Source organism: Daucus carota, chromosome 8, assembly GCF_001625215.2.
Source record: "Daucus carota subsp. sativus chromosome 8, DH1 v3.0, whole genome shotgun sequence".
NCBI lineage: Eukaryota > Viridiplantae > Streptophyta > Magnoliopsida > Apiales > Apiaceae > Daucus > Daucus carota.
The window spans coordinates 31571315-31592102 of NC_030388.2; the positions used below are offsets into that span (position 1 = coordinate 31571315).

At 34.8% G+C, this 20788-nt stretch overlaps 3 protein-coding genes across 3 annotated transcripts; all 3 read right to left on the reverse strand.

Annotated features, from left to right (window-relative positions):
• Positions 1-269: 269 nt before the first annotated feature.
• LOC108199560 (uncharacterized) lies at positions 270-8752 on the reverse strand. The gene is made up of 16 exons (XM_017367435.2): positions 8221-8752; positions 6516-6617; positions 6344-6410; positions 5887-6065; positions 5221-5481; positions 4855-4938; positions 4706-4753; positions 4544-4608; positions 4131-4179; positions 3211-3487; positions 2930-3048; positions 2642-2722; positions 2223-2297; positions 1440-1615; positions 1187-1337; positions 270-812 (listed from the first exon to the last, which is right to left on the reverse strand). Exons 1-16 carry the CDS (start codon positions 8596-8598, stop codon positions 615-617), a joined length of 2310 nt encoding a protein of 769 aa, XP_017222924.1. The 5' UTR covers positions 8599-8752; the 3' UTR covers positions 270-614.
• Positions 8753-9656: 904 nt separating this feature from the next.
• LOC108199544 (probable methionine--tRNA ligase) lies at positions 9657-17230 on the reverse strand. Its single transcript, XM_017367407.2, has 17 exons — positions 16984-17230; positions 16549-16693; positions 15776-15929; positions 15484-15639; positions 14772-15002; positions 14454-14597; positions 13381-13471; positions 13138-13244; positions 12922-13036; positions 12307-12425; positions 12151-12216; positions 11845-11973; positions 11611-11754; positions 11349-11469; positions 10857-11089; positions 10604-10705; positions 9657-10149 (listed from the first exon to the last, which is right to left on the reverse strand). The coding sequence occupies exons 1-17, from the start codon at positions 17123-17125 to the stop codon at positions 9919-9921; spliced, it is 2430 nt and encodes an 809-aa protein (XP_017222896.1). The 5' UTR covers positions 17126-17230; the 3' UTR covers positions 9657-9918.
• Positions 17231-19326: 2096 nt separating this feature from the next.
• Positions 19327-20771, reverse strand: LOC135148307 (uncharacterized). Its single transcript, XM_064082894.1, has 2 exons — positions 20403-20771; positions 19327-20191 (listed from the first exon to the last, which is right to left on the reverse strand). Exons 1-2 carry the CDS (start codon positions 20769-20771, stop codon positions 19556-19558), a joined length of 1005 nt encoding a protein of 334 aa, XP_063938964.1. The 3' UTR covers positions 19327-19555.
• Positions 20772-20788: the final 17 nt, after the last annotated feature.

Sequence of the window (20788 nt, forward strand, 5' to 3'; positions counted from 1 at the left end):
TGGTCCTGTGAAATACTTTTAACATAATAATTAAGTTCAACTCGTAAAGCTATTTGAGTTACTTGATTATTTAAACAAACTATAACCATTTCATTTTTTTTGACAATAGAAACTTATATACCTTACAAATTAGTATCTGTTCTAATACTATTCGGATGAGTCAAAGTCGAACCCGGGTCTCCGGGGACAACAGAGAATAAACCCATCACTTGGGCTATCCAATCATGCTCTACCATTTCATTTTTAAAATTTATGAATTTGCTTTGATATGTATAACCAAAATTAATATTTATATGGGTCAAGCTTAACAAATTTGAGTTGTGCCTCTATTTAGTACATTCAATGCATATGACATCAGTTAACTAAATAGTACAATCCCAGAACAAAATAAATAAGAGAAAAAAAACACATTATATTTCTCACAGTACACAGTTATATATATCGACTCCTAAACCCTTGACGTTGGATACTTGATCAAATTTGATTACGAATGGCCTTCGCAGACTTTTCATTGGCGTGTAACATCGCCCATCCGTCAGATGGGTAGGCTTGTATTTTACACGATCAACACATGTTTGCATCTTTTAAATGTTTTTCTCTTTCCAACTTAAACATTACTTGAGATGTTTGATCTTCTTTGCGACATCTGTAATGTTTTGGCTCAACTCTGCGTGTTTTAGGTTTAATAATTTACCGAGTTGTTGAGAGGCTTCGTGAAAACTACCTTCCTCGATACCATCTTCCGTTTTACGAGCAAAAATAACCTCGTTGACGTCCTCTTCCAGCTGAAGTGAAAATAGTTTGCCAAACACCTGAAAACAATTATAAGGGAAAGCGTGAGTAGACAAACAGAAATTTAAACACTCAGACTATTTCTTACATACACAAGCTACCGAGAGGGGCATTATGGTATGCTAGCCCCAGTTCTTACATAAACAAGCTACCCTAGCTCATGTACTGCAGATAAACAAACATACATTGAATTCTCAAAGGCTCAATCTTCTTCCTAATTTGCCTAGTTCTTGCTAATGTGCAATAATATTTCTATTTTACAAAACAAATAAAACAGTAACATGTTCAGAAAAGAATCACGAGTAAGACATTCTTAACTAGTCCAGTCTCTTCTTTTTCTTTTTTTGCTAATTGGCTGTTAGTATAGTTGTATAACAAAAAAATAGTCTCTCACCGTTTTCATCCTTGCAAGAACCAAGTCCTTTATAGATGCTGACCTTGACACCAAATTAACAACAAAAAGACCTGTATTGGACAAAGATTCTCTAACAGTCAACAGAAAAGACTCTTCAACAAAATCTGCAGCAGGGCAGGTCATTCCCGAGCTGCAAGACAAAATCAAACTTTAGATAGTTTACTCAAATCTTCTTGCTTTTTTCCAAAATATAAATATAATAATAACTAATGATAAAAAGATTTGCATATACCTCGAATCAGATGAATCAACATCAACTATAAGTAAGCCAATTTTGTCAATCCACTTCTCTTCTGCGTTGGCATCACTCGAATAGGAGCAACTTCTATCATTAGGATTCACCCCATCAGCTGCTATCTTGGAAGCTGCTACGTCCCTCAAAAACTGGATCCCATCTGTGATATGTACCTGAACCATCACCATACAAGGACATTGAAAAAATTCTTTTAAAAAATGAAAATGCAGCAGAATATTTATTTCGTCCAACAAGGATTGGGGAGATAAAAAATTAGATTCCATACTGGAGCATGAATATTAAGAAAACTTTATATAAATAATTAGGGTAAGTTTTGAAAGTAAAATCATTTATATGAGATGTGCTACAAAAACAATGCACATCTCTTTATTTAGCTACAGACTCATCGATTGATATAGCAGTTGGTATACTTAAGTCCAAACATATATTGCTTTATGTAGTAAATATAAGCAATTGAATTTATTATACCTACTCGAACTATTATAAATCAAGATTATAGTTGTATACTTCAAATGTGAGTAACCAGTCTTATTCATGAACATAGTCCCCGATTTCGTTCAGTATATTGTCTTAAATTATTTGGAACCAACAACCAAGGTCCTATTACTTTCTGTAATCCTCAAATCATAATCAAAAAGGGATTCCCTCTTTCTTTAGGACACTGATGTCGTTCTGTTATGCCAACTTAACTTTTACTTGCACAAACTATAATTTGCTAGTAAGATCTAGATAAAGATGTACAAATTCAAGGGAAGATACCGTCATATGATCACTTTCTCTAAAACCAAAGTAATCTCTAGCAAGATCAAGGATGACAGCATCCAACTCAACTACCTGAAAACAACAGAAAATACATATACAATAAATCATACTCCCTCCGTCCCTCTTATTTGTTACAAATGGGTTGGGCACGGAGATTGAGATAAATGTATAAAGTAGTGTAAAAGAGAAAGAAAAGTGTGTAATGTGGTAGGACCAATTGATATTTAATGTATGAAAAGTATAGTGGAGGAAAGTAGTGGATGTAGTTAATATTTATATTAAAAAATTTTACTATTTTTCGTAAGTTTTGAAATGTAAAGAATTGGAAGAAACATCCCTAAAAGGAAAGTGTAAAGAAATGTTTGGGACAGGGAGTATTACACAATATCACAAAAAGCAATATGGTCCGGAATTACCTCAATGCTTAAACATGGAAGGCTCCGGTGAAGAAACATAGGAAGCAACCCTGCTCCAAGACCGATTACAACTGCTTTTACCTACCACGAAAAGGGGGGATCTTAATATCAAATCACTGGTTGCCAGCAAAAAAAACTCCCGCAGAGAAATCAACCTTATACACACAGGTTTCTGAAGATTAGGTAAATGTCTAAAATTCTTATAACTCTCAAGTAGTCAAAGTCTTAAAATCATTTTCCACAAGTGATGATGATATAGATACAAAATATTTCTAAGCTGATCCTTACCATTCCTCCGTTTGATGACACGGTTTCAAGGAAGGAAGATATCAACATAAGCCCTGAAACAATTCCAGTGTGATACGAACTCGCCAAATAGTCATGATCAATTTCCGGAGCACTGTTTTCTTATTAAATATTACAAAAACAAAACAAAGAAATACACAATGTGAATACACTTCCAGAACAAATGACATATAATATTTACGTGCAACAGAAATCTATCTTCAACCCAATGACATAAATTACAACTGCATACATAACATAATGAATGGAACGAGAGACATTACCATTTATTAGTGACACATTAGAAGAACTTCCGCTCTGGTTCCCTTTCTTTCTAGATTTTGAGGATGAACGAGATTTCTTTTGCTCTTTCACATTGACAATTGTTTTACTTTTTTCTCCTGTTAGCAAAGCTTCTGACTGAACTAAACCCATAGATCTTTCAAAAGTAAGACGACGAAATATCAACTCTTTTGATGGAAATAGACGACTAATATCGTCATCAACATTTTCATATACTACGTCATCAACGATAACTGGACCAGTCAAGGCAGAATCAACCTAAAAAGCAAAATTCAAAGTCAGAAAAGATCACAAACTGCAGAGTTAACCAACACATATGCACTTCACTAACAGTAGCGCAATGGTAGAGATAGCATCTCAAACCATGAATTAAAAATCAATGACATTCACTTCAAAAGTAAATTCAATATGTTCACAAGTCCAAATTCATCCCCTAAACTAGATAAATAAAAATCATGCAAAATTGTAAAACTGAAGCTCATAAGAGGATGGTGATAATAATAAATTTTGGAACCCCAGATGCTACTCGGCATCAAACAAGAAATTCAAACACACTAAAAGCTAACTACTTTTATGAAGAAGCATCATGTAAACCAATCTATTATTCAGCTAATTTCACTGGTTAGATTAATGTATGCCACTTCTTACATCACTTGATAGATGTTGGGACAGAAGGCTCAAATTACAGTAAAAGATATATTGCAGGTATGATCGGAGAAGGTATCATACATCAAGTCAGCATTGCCAAGAAATTAAGAAACCAAGTCACTCTATACAGGCACAAAACTTAAGACAATTTTCTTTCCACACTTTTTTTTCATTTTCCTCTCGTAATTTATTTAGAACCTTGTCCCTTGAGCTTTTATTATAAAGAGAATAGCTTCATAAAATAGTTCTGAACCTGGTAAACAACATTCCTTTTCTCAATCCCATCGCTTGCAGCCATGAACCTGTAATATATAGAAAAGAAAAGCGAGAATCAAGAAAACCAGACAGCAACCACAAATCAGAAACACCAAGGAAATTAGTAAATTGTAGTCTGATTAGTGATGTTAGACTGAGGGCATGTGCAGTCGACAGATATGTAGTCAGTTCAATGGTGTATAAATACATTATATAAACCTGAACGAGCTTGGTATCTTTAGAATTTAAAATTTTCAAAGTTTTTACTGGGAGTATGGAAAGGAGCATAGTACATAACATGACAACAAGAATAAATACAAGTCGAACAGCCTTAAGAACAGCAAAATTCTACAAGTTATGTCGTAACTGATAGGTAGACAGAGGAAACTTCAAATGATTAAGATAACTTACGGAATTAGGGCTCCAGAATCATTTTTTCCCGGTTCTAATTGTTTCACTAAAGGTGATAGGTCCTTCTGAAAGAAGAGAATTTCCAAATACATGTAAGGGTCGACATACTGTTACTTAGCACAGCTCAGAAGTGGGGCCAGCAAATGGACAGACAGAACTTACTTGTATATCTTCTGTGCTGGCACTGGCATGGCTCGAATCTAGTAATACCTGATTTTTTAAGCATGAGAAATAAGAACTTAGTAGACATCAACCAAAATATTACAAGTCAATTCTTTACAAAAATAATTTCTAAGATAGTAAACCATTACCATTATGAGACGAGCAGCCTTTGAACTCTCAATGATCGTCCATTGTCCTTCTTCTGAGGAGAAGATCCATTCATGAGCACGAGTCTGAATTCTAACATCTAGTTAGATATTTTATAACAAACAAAACATAATAGTAAAAGCACATCTATTGACTATCAATAGAATTACAAAATGGAACAATAAAACATTGATTGCACAAAATGATACAAAGCTTTTACTAATGATTGCTGACTTGATCTGAGATTGTATCCTATTCTGTCGTCTGGGAAGGGTTAAGTCGACCATAACTCTTTATGTGTTTTTTCAGCTCATTGAGAATTAAATAAACACCCCCAGAGCATGCAAGAAAAAGTATGATAGACTGACCTTAGGGACAAGAAAAACACCACAATGATACAAGAAAGAATCAGACTGTTTCTGTGCATCAAGAAGAACAGCTTTATATAAAAACTGGGAGCGCCCTGGTTCACCCAAGGTAAGCTGGACGCGACGTCCCGGTCTAAGCTCCGATAGGTCTCCTTTAGCTCCGAGACACAAATCTTCAAGAGAGTACAGCATATCAGAACCATTCGCGTGCGCCGTACGAAAATTATTCTCAATTTCAAGTGCTTCAAACAGTCCACGAGCCTAAAAGTATGGAGCAGTAGCAAACAATCATGAAGGTTATACAGAATATACAACTAAAAGAGTTATAACATCATCACAACCTTGTTATTAGGACTTGGCTGGAAGTATCCAACATGAAATCTATCCAAGTGTCAAACCTGACGATCTTTTTAAACACAATAAAAACATGTGTCCACACCCATGTCCGAGTGTCAAGGGTCCAAACATGTACTTCAGGTAAAATATCGGGTTATACTAACATCGTTCACAACAATGGCAGGACATCATCAATTTGCATCATATCAATACAGAGTGCTTGAAGTCGAAATCTTTGGGACATTATTCGTCAAATAAAACCCATCCATTCATGCCCACTACACCAGACCTCATCATCAAATTAAATATAATGAAGATACAATATATTACCTGATCCCCATATAAACCAGTGGCAGAATGAATTGATGATGATACTTTCTGCAATTCTGGTGAACTCTCTTTCTTGGCAATCAGCATAAAAGTTGTCAGACTAGGTTTTTTGGAAGGCTTCTGTGGTATAGCTTGAAGGCTCAGACTCCACCCATATCGGAACTTAGGAAAAAGCAGTCCTGAGAAGTAGCACATGATTAAATAAACAAATGAGAAATTTTCCATCAGCATCTATCTGACCATATTGAAGACTAAGCAACTCTAAGAATAGATGACACCATTAATCTCTGACTCAGCAAGCTGTAAGTTAGTTTTCAGTATTCCCTTCTGCTTTTGATATAAAATTGATCTCACTCTTATATGCTATATACTTATATCCGACAAGATGTGAAGGTAATACACATTATTTTTAAACATGTAAATCCAGTTAAATAACAAAGCTTAAGAATAGCAGTACCCAACACATGAGCCTCTGCCAAGGTGAGACAGATAAATTTCCCTCCATCTTTCAAAACTCTCTTTACCTGGATGCAAAACAAGCATTCTGTAAACTGACTATGATCAGTAATTAAATTAATCAAGCTTCTACTTATCATAAACTGAGAGTTGAAAAAGAATATGAAAGACACCTCTGACAAGTAGCGATTTCCAAGATCTGTACCAAGCTCTGGCTCCATTAGAGCATCTAACCCTCCCTTGTCAAGAACAACATTAAATGTTTCATCTGCAAACTGAAAAGAAACAACATCTGAGAACTAAAATGAAGGGGCTAGCTCTTCTCCTCCAGAAAGTGCAAGGCAAGAAGGCATCTCAGAATTAAAATAAATCAAGCTTGCTGCATCGATTATATAGCCAATTACCAAAAACTCAACTACCTAGATACAGACTTTACTAAGGATAATAATATCTGATTTCCATCTGAGGGTGTTTGTGCAATTGTGCACCATCTTTTCTTCTATTTTCTGCTCTTGGTAGTCTTTCCTTACTGTAAGTGTAACTGACCATGTCAACTTTGCCTTGAATTCTATATCCAAACGATGGGAGTAAAAAACATATAATGGACATGATAGTAATATTCATGTCAGAGGTGAGATAACTAAAAGTGTTTACTTCAATAAGAATGTCAGAACATACCGCTGTAGCAATTCTAGAAGTATAATACTGTAATTTGAAACAATTTTTACTAATAGTAACCACTGAGTTTTACATAGCTTCGGGCTTTAATATAAACTGCACACTACAAAAGCCAACCAGCGGGTTCCCTAATTATCTAAACATTTGAAATCAACACTTCTATGATCTACAAAGTATAAATTAATACAAGTGACTACAATATATAATTTCCGCAAAACAATAACAAAACTCTACTTCTCATTCTACTTGCACCTATAGAGTAGGCAAATTAACTCTACAATATCAAATGTAAACCGAAAAATTCATACCACCTAGTACCTAGTACCTCTAGGCTCTGCACTTTAACTTTTGTTAAAGGTAGTCCATGTTAGTAACATATAGTACATAATACATCACTAAACATATAGCTTCCTAAAGTCTGCTTGCTCTCATGCGAACTAAAAACCAGACACTATAAACAAAACAGACTTGCATTTCTATGATAAGTATAGGCGTATAGCTATATCAACTTTATATCTTAGTCCGAATGCGTCACATTCATAATCAACACTACCATTAGTCAACAGTCACACTCACACATCTCACATAAATATAGCTCAAATGCTCAATCAACTGTGCAAAATAGTCTCACCATAAAACTCAAAATCAACACTAGCTGTCAATATCCAGATTCTCCAATCAAGTACATCTCAATTAACTCTACATTCGTGTCTTAAAATACTCCTCCCTATGTTTTCAAACAGACGCCGCTTGACTTTTTGGCACCCAATTCTAAGAGCATTGACAGCATATCTACAATAATTATTTTTAAAATTTTCTTTTCCTGAATAAAAATATTAAACGTATACTTTAATTCACAAAAAAATTGAAAAATAACAATTCTAACCATGAGGTCAATGCACTTAAAAATGTGTGCCAAAAGAGCACGACCGGATAGCTCACCACTGAGAAGTATTAGAACAGATACTCATTTGTAAGGCATATAAGCCTAAATTGTCAAAAAAAAAAAAATGTGTGCCAAAAAGTCAAACATCATTTATTTAGAGAGAGTACATACATATCGAGTAAACATAAATATGATAATACGACCTGCAAATCAGTCATAGCCAATATTCACATTTCCCCAACAAGTATATCATAATCAACAGATAAAATTTGATCAATCAAATTCAAATAACCACGATAAAGCGACAATTAGACCTGCAAATGAGTCATATCCATAACGCGCCACCGCATCCCCGGCCTCTCCCTCACATTCCTCCTCAACATATCCGAAATCACGACTTTCGAGAAATCCACATTCGTAACATCTCTAAAACCGGAATCATACAAGTGCTCGGAGAGTTTCGAGTTGCCGCAACCGGGGACGAGGATCTGCGGGGGCGGAGAGAGGGAGAGGAAGTCGGAGAGGTGAGAGAGGAGGGCGGGACTGAGTTGAGGCCACTCGGCGTACCACTCGAACGAGTCGTCGGTGCCGCGGATGGTGAAGAAATCGTCCCAGTTTTGCTTGCTGGTGAAGTCGCCGAGGGTTTTGAGAAGCTCGGCTTGTTGATTTTGTGGTGATTTGGTCTTCTTCATGTTTAATTGTTTTTTGGGGTGGAGTTTTAGGGTTTTAGCAGCACGACAGAGTGACAGATTTAGATACACAGGATACTGTCACGGCTACTCACGAGTTAACTGAGTGGAAAAACCTGAGATTTATTAATCTATCGAGATGACCATTATAAAACCTATTTTCTGTCTTTACAGTTTACCCGGTCTATCACTTCTTCCAGCAGTATTACTTTGGATTGGATTGAGATTTTAAAATATTTCTTCGCATTCATGAAATCTGAGAGTATTCGATTATGATTGTTTTAAGTTATACTACAAAATCTGGTTATATTTAATTGGGATTTTAAATTATGCTTTAAAATTCAATGATATTCAATTGAGATTGTTTAAAATCCATCAAAATCTGATGGTATTCAAATGCTGATGGATTTTTTTGGATTTCATAAAATGATGGATTTTGTGACATTCTTCAGTGTATTTTAAGCTTTTTGAAATCCCACCAAAATCAATGGGATTTTGAAATATTGTGCTATAATCCTATTAACTCTGCGACATTTTTTTAAGAATCCGCACAAAATCAAAATCACATACAATCCATGAAAATCCATGGACTATAAACAATCCATTAAAATCCCAATCGAATACACCCCCGTAAATATTATTATCAAGAAAATGTCTAAGATATTATTTTATAATTTTAAATACTAGATCGTGTTCATACTTTTTTACTTTATAATTCAAGATCATGTCAAATTAAGTTTTTCCAAAACGTGTATTGTTTTGAACCCCTGCACATTATTTCATGTGGTGTTTAATTCTAAAACGTCAAATGATATTATATTTTATAATGAATTTTAGACCTTAACACAATATGTATTGATGTAACATCCTCTGAATAAGAATTAAAATGTTGAATTTCACCGTTAACAAGTGATATTTTGAGTCATTTTTCTTATGATCTTATCGTGTTGATGAATCAAGTGAGATCAAGCAACAGACTTGCAAAGTTATAAAGCAGTGGCATCTGACTAAGTTCAGCGAATAAACCGGGTACCAGTGAGCTAAATGTCAATAACAAGAAGTCAAAAAATATAACCAGCTGATATAATGATTTCTGAAGTCTGGTAACTCATATTAGCTCTATTAAAAATTTCACAAGCACAAAAGATAACATACAAAATTCAAATGTGCACAATTCTTATAAAGCATTAGACAATTTACAGATGACAAAATCATCTGAAAAATGTTGCTGGTAACAATATAGTATAGGGCAACCCCGATCAGAAAATCTTAACTTTGCTAAAACATTCGGGCCAAGATGCTCCAGCTTTTCTGTAGACATATCTATCGTATTGATCCATCAGATATTGACGAGACCTTGCAAACTCCGACTGATGTAGTGAAAGGCAAATCTTTGTAGCAGGCTATCAGTTCCTTGTTAGTGTGCAAGTCAGGCTGAATGGTTTCCCAGACCTTTTTCTTAGGGTTAAGAACGTCATCAGGGTCGCCTTCAAAGCCAGAAAAGGTCAATCTTTCTCCAACAGGTGCAGATTGTGGTGGATCAACCAATTCAACCTGAACACCAGAATCATAATATCGTTATAAAGTCAAGTAATACATGGATCCCCTCAGGCTCCAGGACTGATGCCCAATAGTATAAAATAACAATTATTCCAAATACATTTATCCAATGATAGTAAGCCCCTCGTAAGCTATACAGCAGTAATGGAGTGAAACATCAAATTAAATTGTAGTAAATTGTTTACACAAATAACGAAGAAACAAAATTTGATAGAAATTTGAAGTCCATTCTACAAAATGATTCTCGAATTTCGATTTAGGGATCTACTTTTTCCAGATTCAATGGCAATGACAGACTTTCCAGCAAAGAAGTGATGTAAAAATATGAAATCAAATTTCACAGGAGCAACATCCTATAGGCTATATTCATAATGCATAAAAGGACACTTTGTGTGAATATAAATAGGAGTATATAATGAACTGAATACATAAACAGAACAGAAATTACCTTAGAGTGATCAGCATTTGAAACAGCAAGAACCATAGCATGTGACTTGATACCCCTCATGGTTGCAGGCTTCAAATTGCAAAGAACACATACCTTACGGTTCTGGCAAAAAACAGTCATCTCAAATAAGATTCAAACGACAAATATCATAAATTAGATAATGAATTGAGTGATATATATAATATACAAGCATGTCCGGGTGTGGATGTACAAATATCAATGTGCACGGATAAGAGAAGGTTGGAGAATAAACCTGCATTTCTTCAAGAGGAATAAATTTAACAAGTCCGCTCACAACTGTTCGAGGTTGACCCTCGCCCACATCAATTTCTTCAACATATAAGGAATCGGCATCAGGATGCTTCTGAACCTTTGTGATGAGACCAACACGGATATCAAGCCTACTTATGGAGATTTCTTGTTCAGCTGCCTTGGGTTTATTTTCGGAAGCAGATTTTTTGGTTCGTTCTTTTTTTACATTTCCATCTGTGAAAATTGTAGAAAAGAGTTATCATAGTGTATATTTATGTGGGTGTGTGTTGGTGCAACACTAACAGACATTTAGCTATAATAACCAAGAATATTGCAGTGAAAGAATAAATATACCAAATGAAGCATAATGCTCTGAAGAAGACTGTATAAGGATTAGAGCAATTACAATAAAAGGTTTGCAAATAAAAAAAAGTAAAACAGAGGATCTATATTAAGAGAATCATCAAGTCAATTTTATTTTTAAAACTGTAACCTGATACTTTCGCCTTTTTCAGCTGTTCAGTAATTTGTTTTGCTTCAGCTTCTGCTTTCACAATTCTATCAGCTTGGCTTCCAGCAAACTTTTGCCTGAAAGACTCCACATCCTTGTCCGACTGCAGATATAAAAATACACCAAATATCAAAAACATTAGTCAGATGTATTTCCAGATTCCCAAATCCCAAGTATGAGAATCTCAGGAAAAAATTACATAATAATAACAATAAACGACAAAAAAGAACAGAAAATTACATACCAGCTCCTTAAATAATGGAGCAGGAGTTCCAATCTTGTGACCAGCAGGTAACAACTCCCATGGTCTTTTAGACCTCTCAATATCTCCTTTTTCGTCTGTAAGTGTAACTTGTGTTTCAAGAGGCATGTTCAGCTGTTTAAGTACCTGGCAGTAAGACAGAAGTACTGTTACCTAATGGACACACCGTAATACTTCTAAAAACTATACATAAGAAAATGATATCACCTAATATACCTCAGCAGAGAAGGATGGCATAAATGGTTCTAGCAGGCAAGCAAGCAGATAGACCAGTCCTGCTGCAGTCCTTAAAACTATAGAACAGGAAGCCTTGTCTTCTTTGTAAAGCTTCCAGAATTGGCTTTCCTATTTAGAATTTACATAGAGCACAATCTTCAGCATCTACCAAGGGCAGCCGTATGGCTAATTTCATGCCAAGTATTACAAGTCCCACTAAAGGAGAAAATTATATGCTATGCAATTGTTTAATTATGATTAAAATAGCAAATACACTGCCCTCTAGATAAAGTTTCCAGTACTTACTTGCAGATATGCATTTCCCTCACCAGAAATGCTCATTGCAAGCTTCAGTCCCTGCTTTAGCTTGACCTGAGATAGAATAGACATATAAATTTAGTCCCATGCAAAGAGCGATCTACAAGGTGAAGCAGCAGTAACAAACATAAGACATAGTACAACCTTCTCCATAGCTTCTATATATTGCTCCACACAGCTACCAACTTTATCACCCAAATTTTTTGTAAGGAGGTGTGATTCAGCACCTGGTGCATCAGGGATGATGGAGCCATATCCTGAAGCTGTCGATACAAATTATTCAGGATTCAGTAATAATACAATGTTACTAGAAAAATTCAATGATGATAAAAAGAACATTAGCTAGGAAAAATCAGTATGTTTACAAGATGATTATCTAGATATTGTATTTGCAAAACAGAAACGGTCATGAAATTATTACCATCTTTTTCCAACATACAATTCAAAGAAACAATGCTAAAAATTTTATGACAATCTATTCAAATAGTATTTATTTTTTACCAAATTACCATTTCAATAGTCTATTTTCCTGTATGCATCCATAAAATGGAGCTCGCCAGGACTAACATATATCATATTACATGAATGAACAACCCAGCATTGTTTGTGGATGTGATAGACCCATGGAAGTAAATTTACAAGACTTGGCATTTTTTTGTATTCAGTTCCTGTAAACTAGTACTAAATTTTCCAATGTAGAAAAGGATACAATGCCTAGCCTGCTGTTATAGTCCAATACCAATAACGTAGATAGCTAACCTTGATCTTTGGCGATGAAGCTCAACACACGATTGACGAAATTTCCAAGATTATTTAACAATTCACCATTTAACTTTGCTTGCAAGTCCGCCCATGTAAACAACGTGTCTGATACCTAATATCAATACACCAGTAAAAATAAAAAACAATCATGTCTTTTTTCCGGTATATAACCTTTCATTAAAAACAATAATAAGCTACTTTAGCCAAACCCACCTCTGGTCTATTAGTTAGCAAATAATATCTCCACACTTCTACAGGAATGTTAGTGTCTTTTGCATCATTTCCAAAAACTCCTATACCCTTACTCTTTGAGAACTTCCCTGCAAATGCCAACATCAAGCTTATATGAGTGTCAAAACAATTGCATCAGAAATTCTACTTGTATACTAACAGCATTATATATCAACTTTGTCCTATCAAGTATAGGTAGACAGCATACTCCGAGTATTTACTAACCTGCTTCATAGTTCAAGTATTCAGTAACGCTGATAGTTTTCATCAGGGTCCAATTTTCACCAGTTCCAAGAAGTGTGGATGGAAACATAACCTAAAGAGAGCAACGCCAACAAGTAGCATATTATGTATTATGAGAAATTCTAGAAGTTATAAGGCCATTAGTGAGGTTAAGAAATCTACAATGGCCCATGAATCAGCCCTAGAAAGAGCAAACACATAGCAAGCTGAAAAGACCCAACATCATAAGAAGAAGAAAGAACGCATATATAACTGCAACATGTATAACAAATCATGGTAACCTATACTACTGTTCATCATCATTATATTAAAGTTCTACTGCCTAAAGGACATCATTAATATGGCGTTAAACATGCATCACCATCAGACTTGTGACATTGTCTGGATCCATCTGCAGTGTAAACATCTGGCTAACATATCAATCATACCATGTTACATATCACTAACATAAAATATCTATTAGGTAAAACACATACATCCATTTTCGTTTAACTCCTCCACATCAGTAAATTACTTACAACTTCCATGCAATTATTGACATACACTATAACCTTTTTTTTAATGTAACACTATAACTGATACTTTAAATGCTAGAAAATTACCATACAGGATTTTCATGAAGGTGGAACAGGTTAAGATCAAGAATCACTCTGTCAATTTGGACTCAACAGCTTGCAAAGTCTCATTAAGTCAAAACATAGGAAGACAGACAACTAAATGTCCTATCACGCTTGCACACTTGAATCGCATAATGATTTTATCATTTTAAAAAATATTAGGTAGTCAAGGGATACACCAAGTTCTCACATACGACAGCTAGTAAGCTAGTAAGCTAAGGTCATAATAAGCAAACTCTTGACAATCGAATTAAGACTGGTGGTTGCATGAATTTAAATGAAACCGCTAGTGGACAACAAAGTTGTAATAGAGCAATTAAACTTACTTCACTGGCAAGAATCAAAGATCCAAACTCTAGAAATATTGTTATTCTTGTTATAGTATATAAGTGTACATGCTCCAATTTAAGAGGAATCAAACAAGAAAATAATACTTACAGTATGAAAAGGTACATTATCCTTGCCCATAAATTGATACAATTCTACATTCTCAGGGTTCTTCCACCACTTTTCCCACTCTGCCGTGTAACAGGAAGTAATAGAAACATATCCAATTGGAGCGTCAAACCAAACATAGAATACCTGACCATCATCATATATCAATAGTACACAATACACATATATTATAAAACAAAGTATAAGAATTTTAAGGGATTCTTTGTTATGCTTTGATATTTGAAAAGTTACAAGAAAATCATCTGAAGTCGAAATAGAACCTTTAGGTAATAATCATTACAAGCAAATATCATATCCAACCTTGTCCTTGTATTTCTCATGTGGAACAGGAACCCCCCACTTCAAATCTCTGGTTATACACCGTTGTCTTAGACCTTCCTTTAGCCATGCATTTGTTGCTTGAATAGCATTTTGAGTCCACCCTCCAGCCACCGACATATTGTTAATGTACTCTACTAATTTATCCTTTAGTAAGGGGAGTTCGAGAAACAAGTGATCTGTGTCACGGATGCGTGGTGTGTTTTGACAGACCTGCTCAAAAAGTACCATTTAGTCACTAAGAGCGCATACAATTAATAGAAACATGATCTGATGTTCAGCTAGTTGTCTGTATATATTGTTGCTTCACTAGGGGAAAAAAGGCGCGCTTCTTGGTTACAGAACATGACAGCAGTGATTAATCAAGCAGACTTTTGTCAATTAATATGCAAGAGTTTGGGTTTCCTTAGTGACACCACTCTTTAAAAAACCTCCAACAGTACATATAGAAACAGCGGACAAATTAACCTCCAACAGTAGATATACTTTAAATGCTAGGATATTACTATACAGGATTTTCGTGAAAGTGGAACAGGTTAAGATCAAGAATCACTCTGTCAATTTGGACTCAACAGCTTGCACAGTCTCATTAAGTCACAACTTAGGAAGACAGACAACTAAATGTCGTATCACACTTGCACACTTGAATCGCATAATGATTTCATCATTTTAAAAAATATTAGCATATATTAACCTTGCATTTTGGGTCTATTAGTTCTGTAGGGTTTAAAAGTTTGCCACACTTTTCACATTGATCTCCTCGCGCAGAATCATAGTTGCAGCCTTGCGTCGGGCAGGAACCCTCTACAAGTCGGTCAGCCAAAAACCTTTTGCATGTATCACAGTAAAGCTGCATAGAGATATATTTGTCAAATTAAACCACTACGCAGTATAATATAGCAAACAGCCAAACACAGAATATAAGGTGAACTGGGGCCTATGGTAACCCATACACCAATAGAGTAAAATTTTCAAGAAATTCAAACCTGCTGCATTGTGTTTTCTGAAAGCCAATTGTTTTCCATCAGTTTTGTAAATATGGCTTGGCAGACCTCAGTCTGCTGTGGGGTTGAAGTGCGTCCAAATTCATCAAACTTTATGTCAAACCATTCGTACACCTTTTTGTGAATAGCGTGGTATCTACAAAGTAAACAGAACAATCCAACTTTATATATCTAAAAATTGAACTCTTGAGAACAAAAGCATCTCAATTAAGCATACAGAGCTGAAGTAGAGCTTAAATTAAGCATACATAGCTGAAGTAGAGCTTAAACATAAACTGTGACCATCTGTCTAAACAGAAAACCGCAGCCATTTAACAACCAAGTTGCACAGCCTCATCTGAGACCTGTACTTGTACAAGCTTAGATGTCCCTACTATCATCGATGTACACATTGGACATGAAATATCTAGTTTAAAAACAACAAGCTTACAGAAATCTTTCTATTAACTTTCGACAAAATCCATTACTTTAACACAATTCATACTTGTAAATCTAGTGATGTTTTATTATGTTAGAACAATGTTAACTATCAATAATCACTACCAAACTAATAAATGCTGCAAAAAGTTACCTGAAACATCATAAAATTTCACAACTATTGTTTAATTCCAATCTAACTACACTTTCAATACAAATCTCCAATAACAACTATAAAATTCACAATTAAGATCAATAGCACTTGAAACAAAATGAAAACAAAAAACACAACAAATCAAACAATGCACTTCATTTCATATCTAATATAAGCAAATTACTTGTCACAAATCTCTTTAGGCGTGCAGTTCTCCTCCAGCGCCTTCGTCTCAGTAGCTGTCCCGTACTCATCCGTTCCACACACGTATATCGCATTGTATCCTCGTAGACGACAGTACCGAGCAAACACATCCGCACTCAACACACCTACACAATTACAATCACAACTACACACATAATAACAACAGCATACATATAGACTAACACACAGAAATTCTTAGCTACATTAAATCTCAACAAATCAATAACCACGAGACTGAACAGTTTTATTAATTTATCGAGATTATTAACTTATTGAACATAAAAAACAGCAATATATAAACCCTATCAACTTTATTAAATTATCGAGATTATCAAAACAACAATAGATACACCTTAACGGTTTTATTACTTTATCGAGATTATTAATTTATCGAGAAATGAGGATAGGGAATTACATCCGATGATATTGCCGAGATGAGGGACGTTATTGACGTACGGCAGGGCGCTAGTAATGAGAACGTTGCGCTTGCCGGAAATCGGGAGCTTGATCGGTTTCCGGTCATCGCCGGCAGCGGCGGCGGCGGAGAGATTGCTCATCGGAGGGTTTAATTAGGGTTTTGAGAAAGTGGATAATACAGTGAGGGAGCAAAGTGAACAAGTTAGTTAAGCTGTCTGTTAATTAGGAATTTATATATGACGGAGAGAATCAATGGACCAATGGCGATGCAGATGCAGTCCTTGAAATGTTTTTTTTTACTTGAGAAGCAAGAGAAATTCATGCCCCCTAAGAATCGATCGACAAAAAATCATGATTTTTGATTTTTACTTGTCAGTACCATATATTTTTATATAAATTTTTTTATAACTCGAGACATGATTTAAGATTTTCATATAAATTTTTGTCGGCTTAATATCAGAAGCCGACTTAAAATCATAAGTTAGTTCGAGTTATTTTTTTAAGTGACTAAATTTTTTCGAACTCTATTTTAAATAAAAGTTACCCATAAATCATAAATTATTCATTAAACACTTTCATATTTATTATTATATTTTTAATTTTTAATAACTCATAAACCCTTAATACGTCAATATTATCCAAACAGATATTTTAAACTCTCATTTTATCAGATTAATCACGTTAAGTCATGAACTCGACCAAACGGATTCTTATTCATATTTAATGATCTCAAATTTATACACATCTAAAATGTAGTTTAGGATTTCACATACATCATTTAATCTAATGATATGTTTTGATTAAAAAAAATGTTAAATTTGAAGTTCATTTGAAATCCAATATATTAAAATACTAATATAAAACGAAAAATTTAAAATGAAACATCAAATCATTTCATTTAAAATTCAAAATTCAAAATTTAATATATATTCTTATCTGCAATCTAAACGTCTTTAGTCTTTCATATTGTACAAGAATTAACAATAGCCTTTTTAAAAAATAGCTATTTTTTATAAAAATAACAATAATACTTTCTACAAGTAATATTTTTGACTTACAAGCCAACGTTAGATAAAACAGGTCTCTGTGAAAATTTTCCTGTTTTTGCAAAAATCTTTTACAAATTTGCTACTCCCTCCGTCCCCCTAGTATACATTGGGGGACGGGGACGCGGCACGGACTTTAATGCTCCTGTAAAGTGTAGTTGTGTAATTTATTTTTGAAATTTTCTTTTTCTGGATTAAAGTTTGGATGTTATATTTTTATTCAGAAAAAGAAAATCTCAAAAATAAGTTACGGAACTATATTTTATAAGAGCATTGAAATGTGTGTCGAGCAGTTGAAAAGAAACGTATACAATTAAATGGGACTGAGGGAGTATCAAACATCTTCAAAAACAATATTTTTTAATATTATATTTCAAACCATGCAAATTATTCAGGTAACATCCACTTTTTCTAACGGCATCATTAAATTTGAATAGCACTTCGCTTACAAATTCTCACAACATCTCTAAAGCGTCGAGTAAAATGAAATAAATTTTGCATGCTAGATGGCTTCAAAAACAAATTTTCCGGATTTTGAATCAGGAGTTATTATAAAATAGTAAAGATACTAATAATACAAGCACTGTACTTTGATCATCAAAGTTCTTGTTACTTGTGTAATTACAGCAATATCTGCATTAAATCCCAGAATAAGCAACATCGGACATGAGATCAAAGTGTAACCCAAGACATCAGCAGCAAGTTGACGAAATTGGATTCTGCATTGGCCAGAAATTTCCCAGTAATCAAGCACAATTGCACAAATGAACAACTGACATAAGATACTAAGCATACAAGGCAATAGCAGCCATTACAATCAATGTAGATGAAGCAATGTAGATGAAGCCCGATGCGGATCTAGTAAGAGGCACGGGGACACGTGTCCTCCCTAAAATTCTGTTTTACATTTTTGCATCATTCTAAATCTTACAAAGTTACAGAAGTGACCCCATAAAATTTGAAAACATACCTAGATCCACCCGTGCCTAACCTATTTCTCTGAACTCAAATGGCAACAGCAGTACTGTTGGCCCCATAACCGCTGTGTCAAATTATATCCAGCAAGTTACCATTTCCCAGTGTATCAACTTATATACATATCAATCTACAATAAAAACAAAATGAAACCGAAACTAATAAATAAAATTAAACTCCAACACCACAATCCCTAGGCTTAGCATTGTAACCTAGCGAGTACTTTTTTCTCTCGGTAGCAAGAAAGTGCATCATGTGCTACTAGTATTTGATATTTCTTTGACTGGCCATTACAAAAGTTTAAAAAGAGACAACAAAAATTGAAAATGATAATTACTGTAATCAACCCAAAACTATATAGTTTCTTAATTACTTGAAATTTTAGTTACCATCAAACTCAGATTACATATATTTATAAAATTTGATATAAAGAAACAAGAAACATAGATATAACATGTCAAATTTGTAGGTACCTTCTGATTCAAGAACAAAAGCTCCAATGATATCAAGAAACATGGTTACTAACAATGACATCTGCAGCCTGCAGGATTAGTCGAGTTCAATATCAGAACTTGAGGGCTCACCAGTCTCCACATATTTTCCAAAATATCTCTCCACCCAACTATTTGTGGTGGTTACTCCACAGCCAACGAAGTATAGCCGTGTCGTTCCATGATGAGCCAATGGCCGCATTCCCATCGGAACGACACACTGAGATGATTTATCACTTGTATGTTCCATCTTTTGTCGTTTGGCTAAAGGAACACCTGCCTGTTCTTGTTCTTCGTACACAAGATGGATGCCAATCTCTTTCACCTTAAACGTGTTATCACTGTAGTAGCTATACATTGAAACATTGATCTCATCTCCAGGTCCTGCCTCATGACTACTGAATTTCCAGTGGCACAGCCATGTCATACATTCATCCCCTTCAGGGATGCCATAACAGCCTGGGCGATGCACAATCATTTGATCTTTGGTCTTGTTATGGGATATCAGGTAGAAATAACAATATTGTTCCCCGTTCAATTTGTACACAATGCAAGTGTTTAAGTATCTAAGTTTAGAATGTGATATGATAAAGGACAATGAAGGCATGTAACTTCGACTGCTGAACCATATTGGAACACTGCTCCCAGGGTAAAAAATGCTGAATAAATGGCCATGCCGATTTTCGTGTACTCCCTGTAGCATGGAATCAAAACATCAACTAGTCAATCTAATTTAGCAGCAACAAAAAATCTAAAAAAATTAAGGCGTATCAAGTGTCAAAAAAAGTCATTACTTATGCTACAGATTACTATTCTTTCTGCGCTGTTAATTTACAGTAACCAAACTCAATATATATATACCATATACGTAATTGTGAAAATTACAAGCTAGAGAGAGAGATCACCTGGACTGGGCATCTTCTTTCAGTAAATGTGTAAGAATTGTATAATCTTATCTGGATTGTTTTCATGGATTCCACGTCATAAATACCACAATTGTTGATCAAGTCTGGGTCTATTTCATCTATTGGTACGACCTTAAACAAGCTTTCCATCTCAAGTAATTTTTCACATTTATATGGGAAGTCATAACCTTTAATGAGTAGGCCTGGCTTCAAAGTTATTTTTTCCAATAATCGGCACTCAACAGCCCACAGTTCTTCTGTTTCTGGTAAATCTTCCAGAATTTGAAGCTGGTTGCAGTTACTTAATACAAGACTCTTGACAGCTTTCAGAACTCTAAAGCAGTCTGGTAGAAAGCGAATTGGGTTCATACTTAAGTCTAAGTACT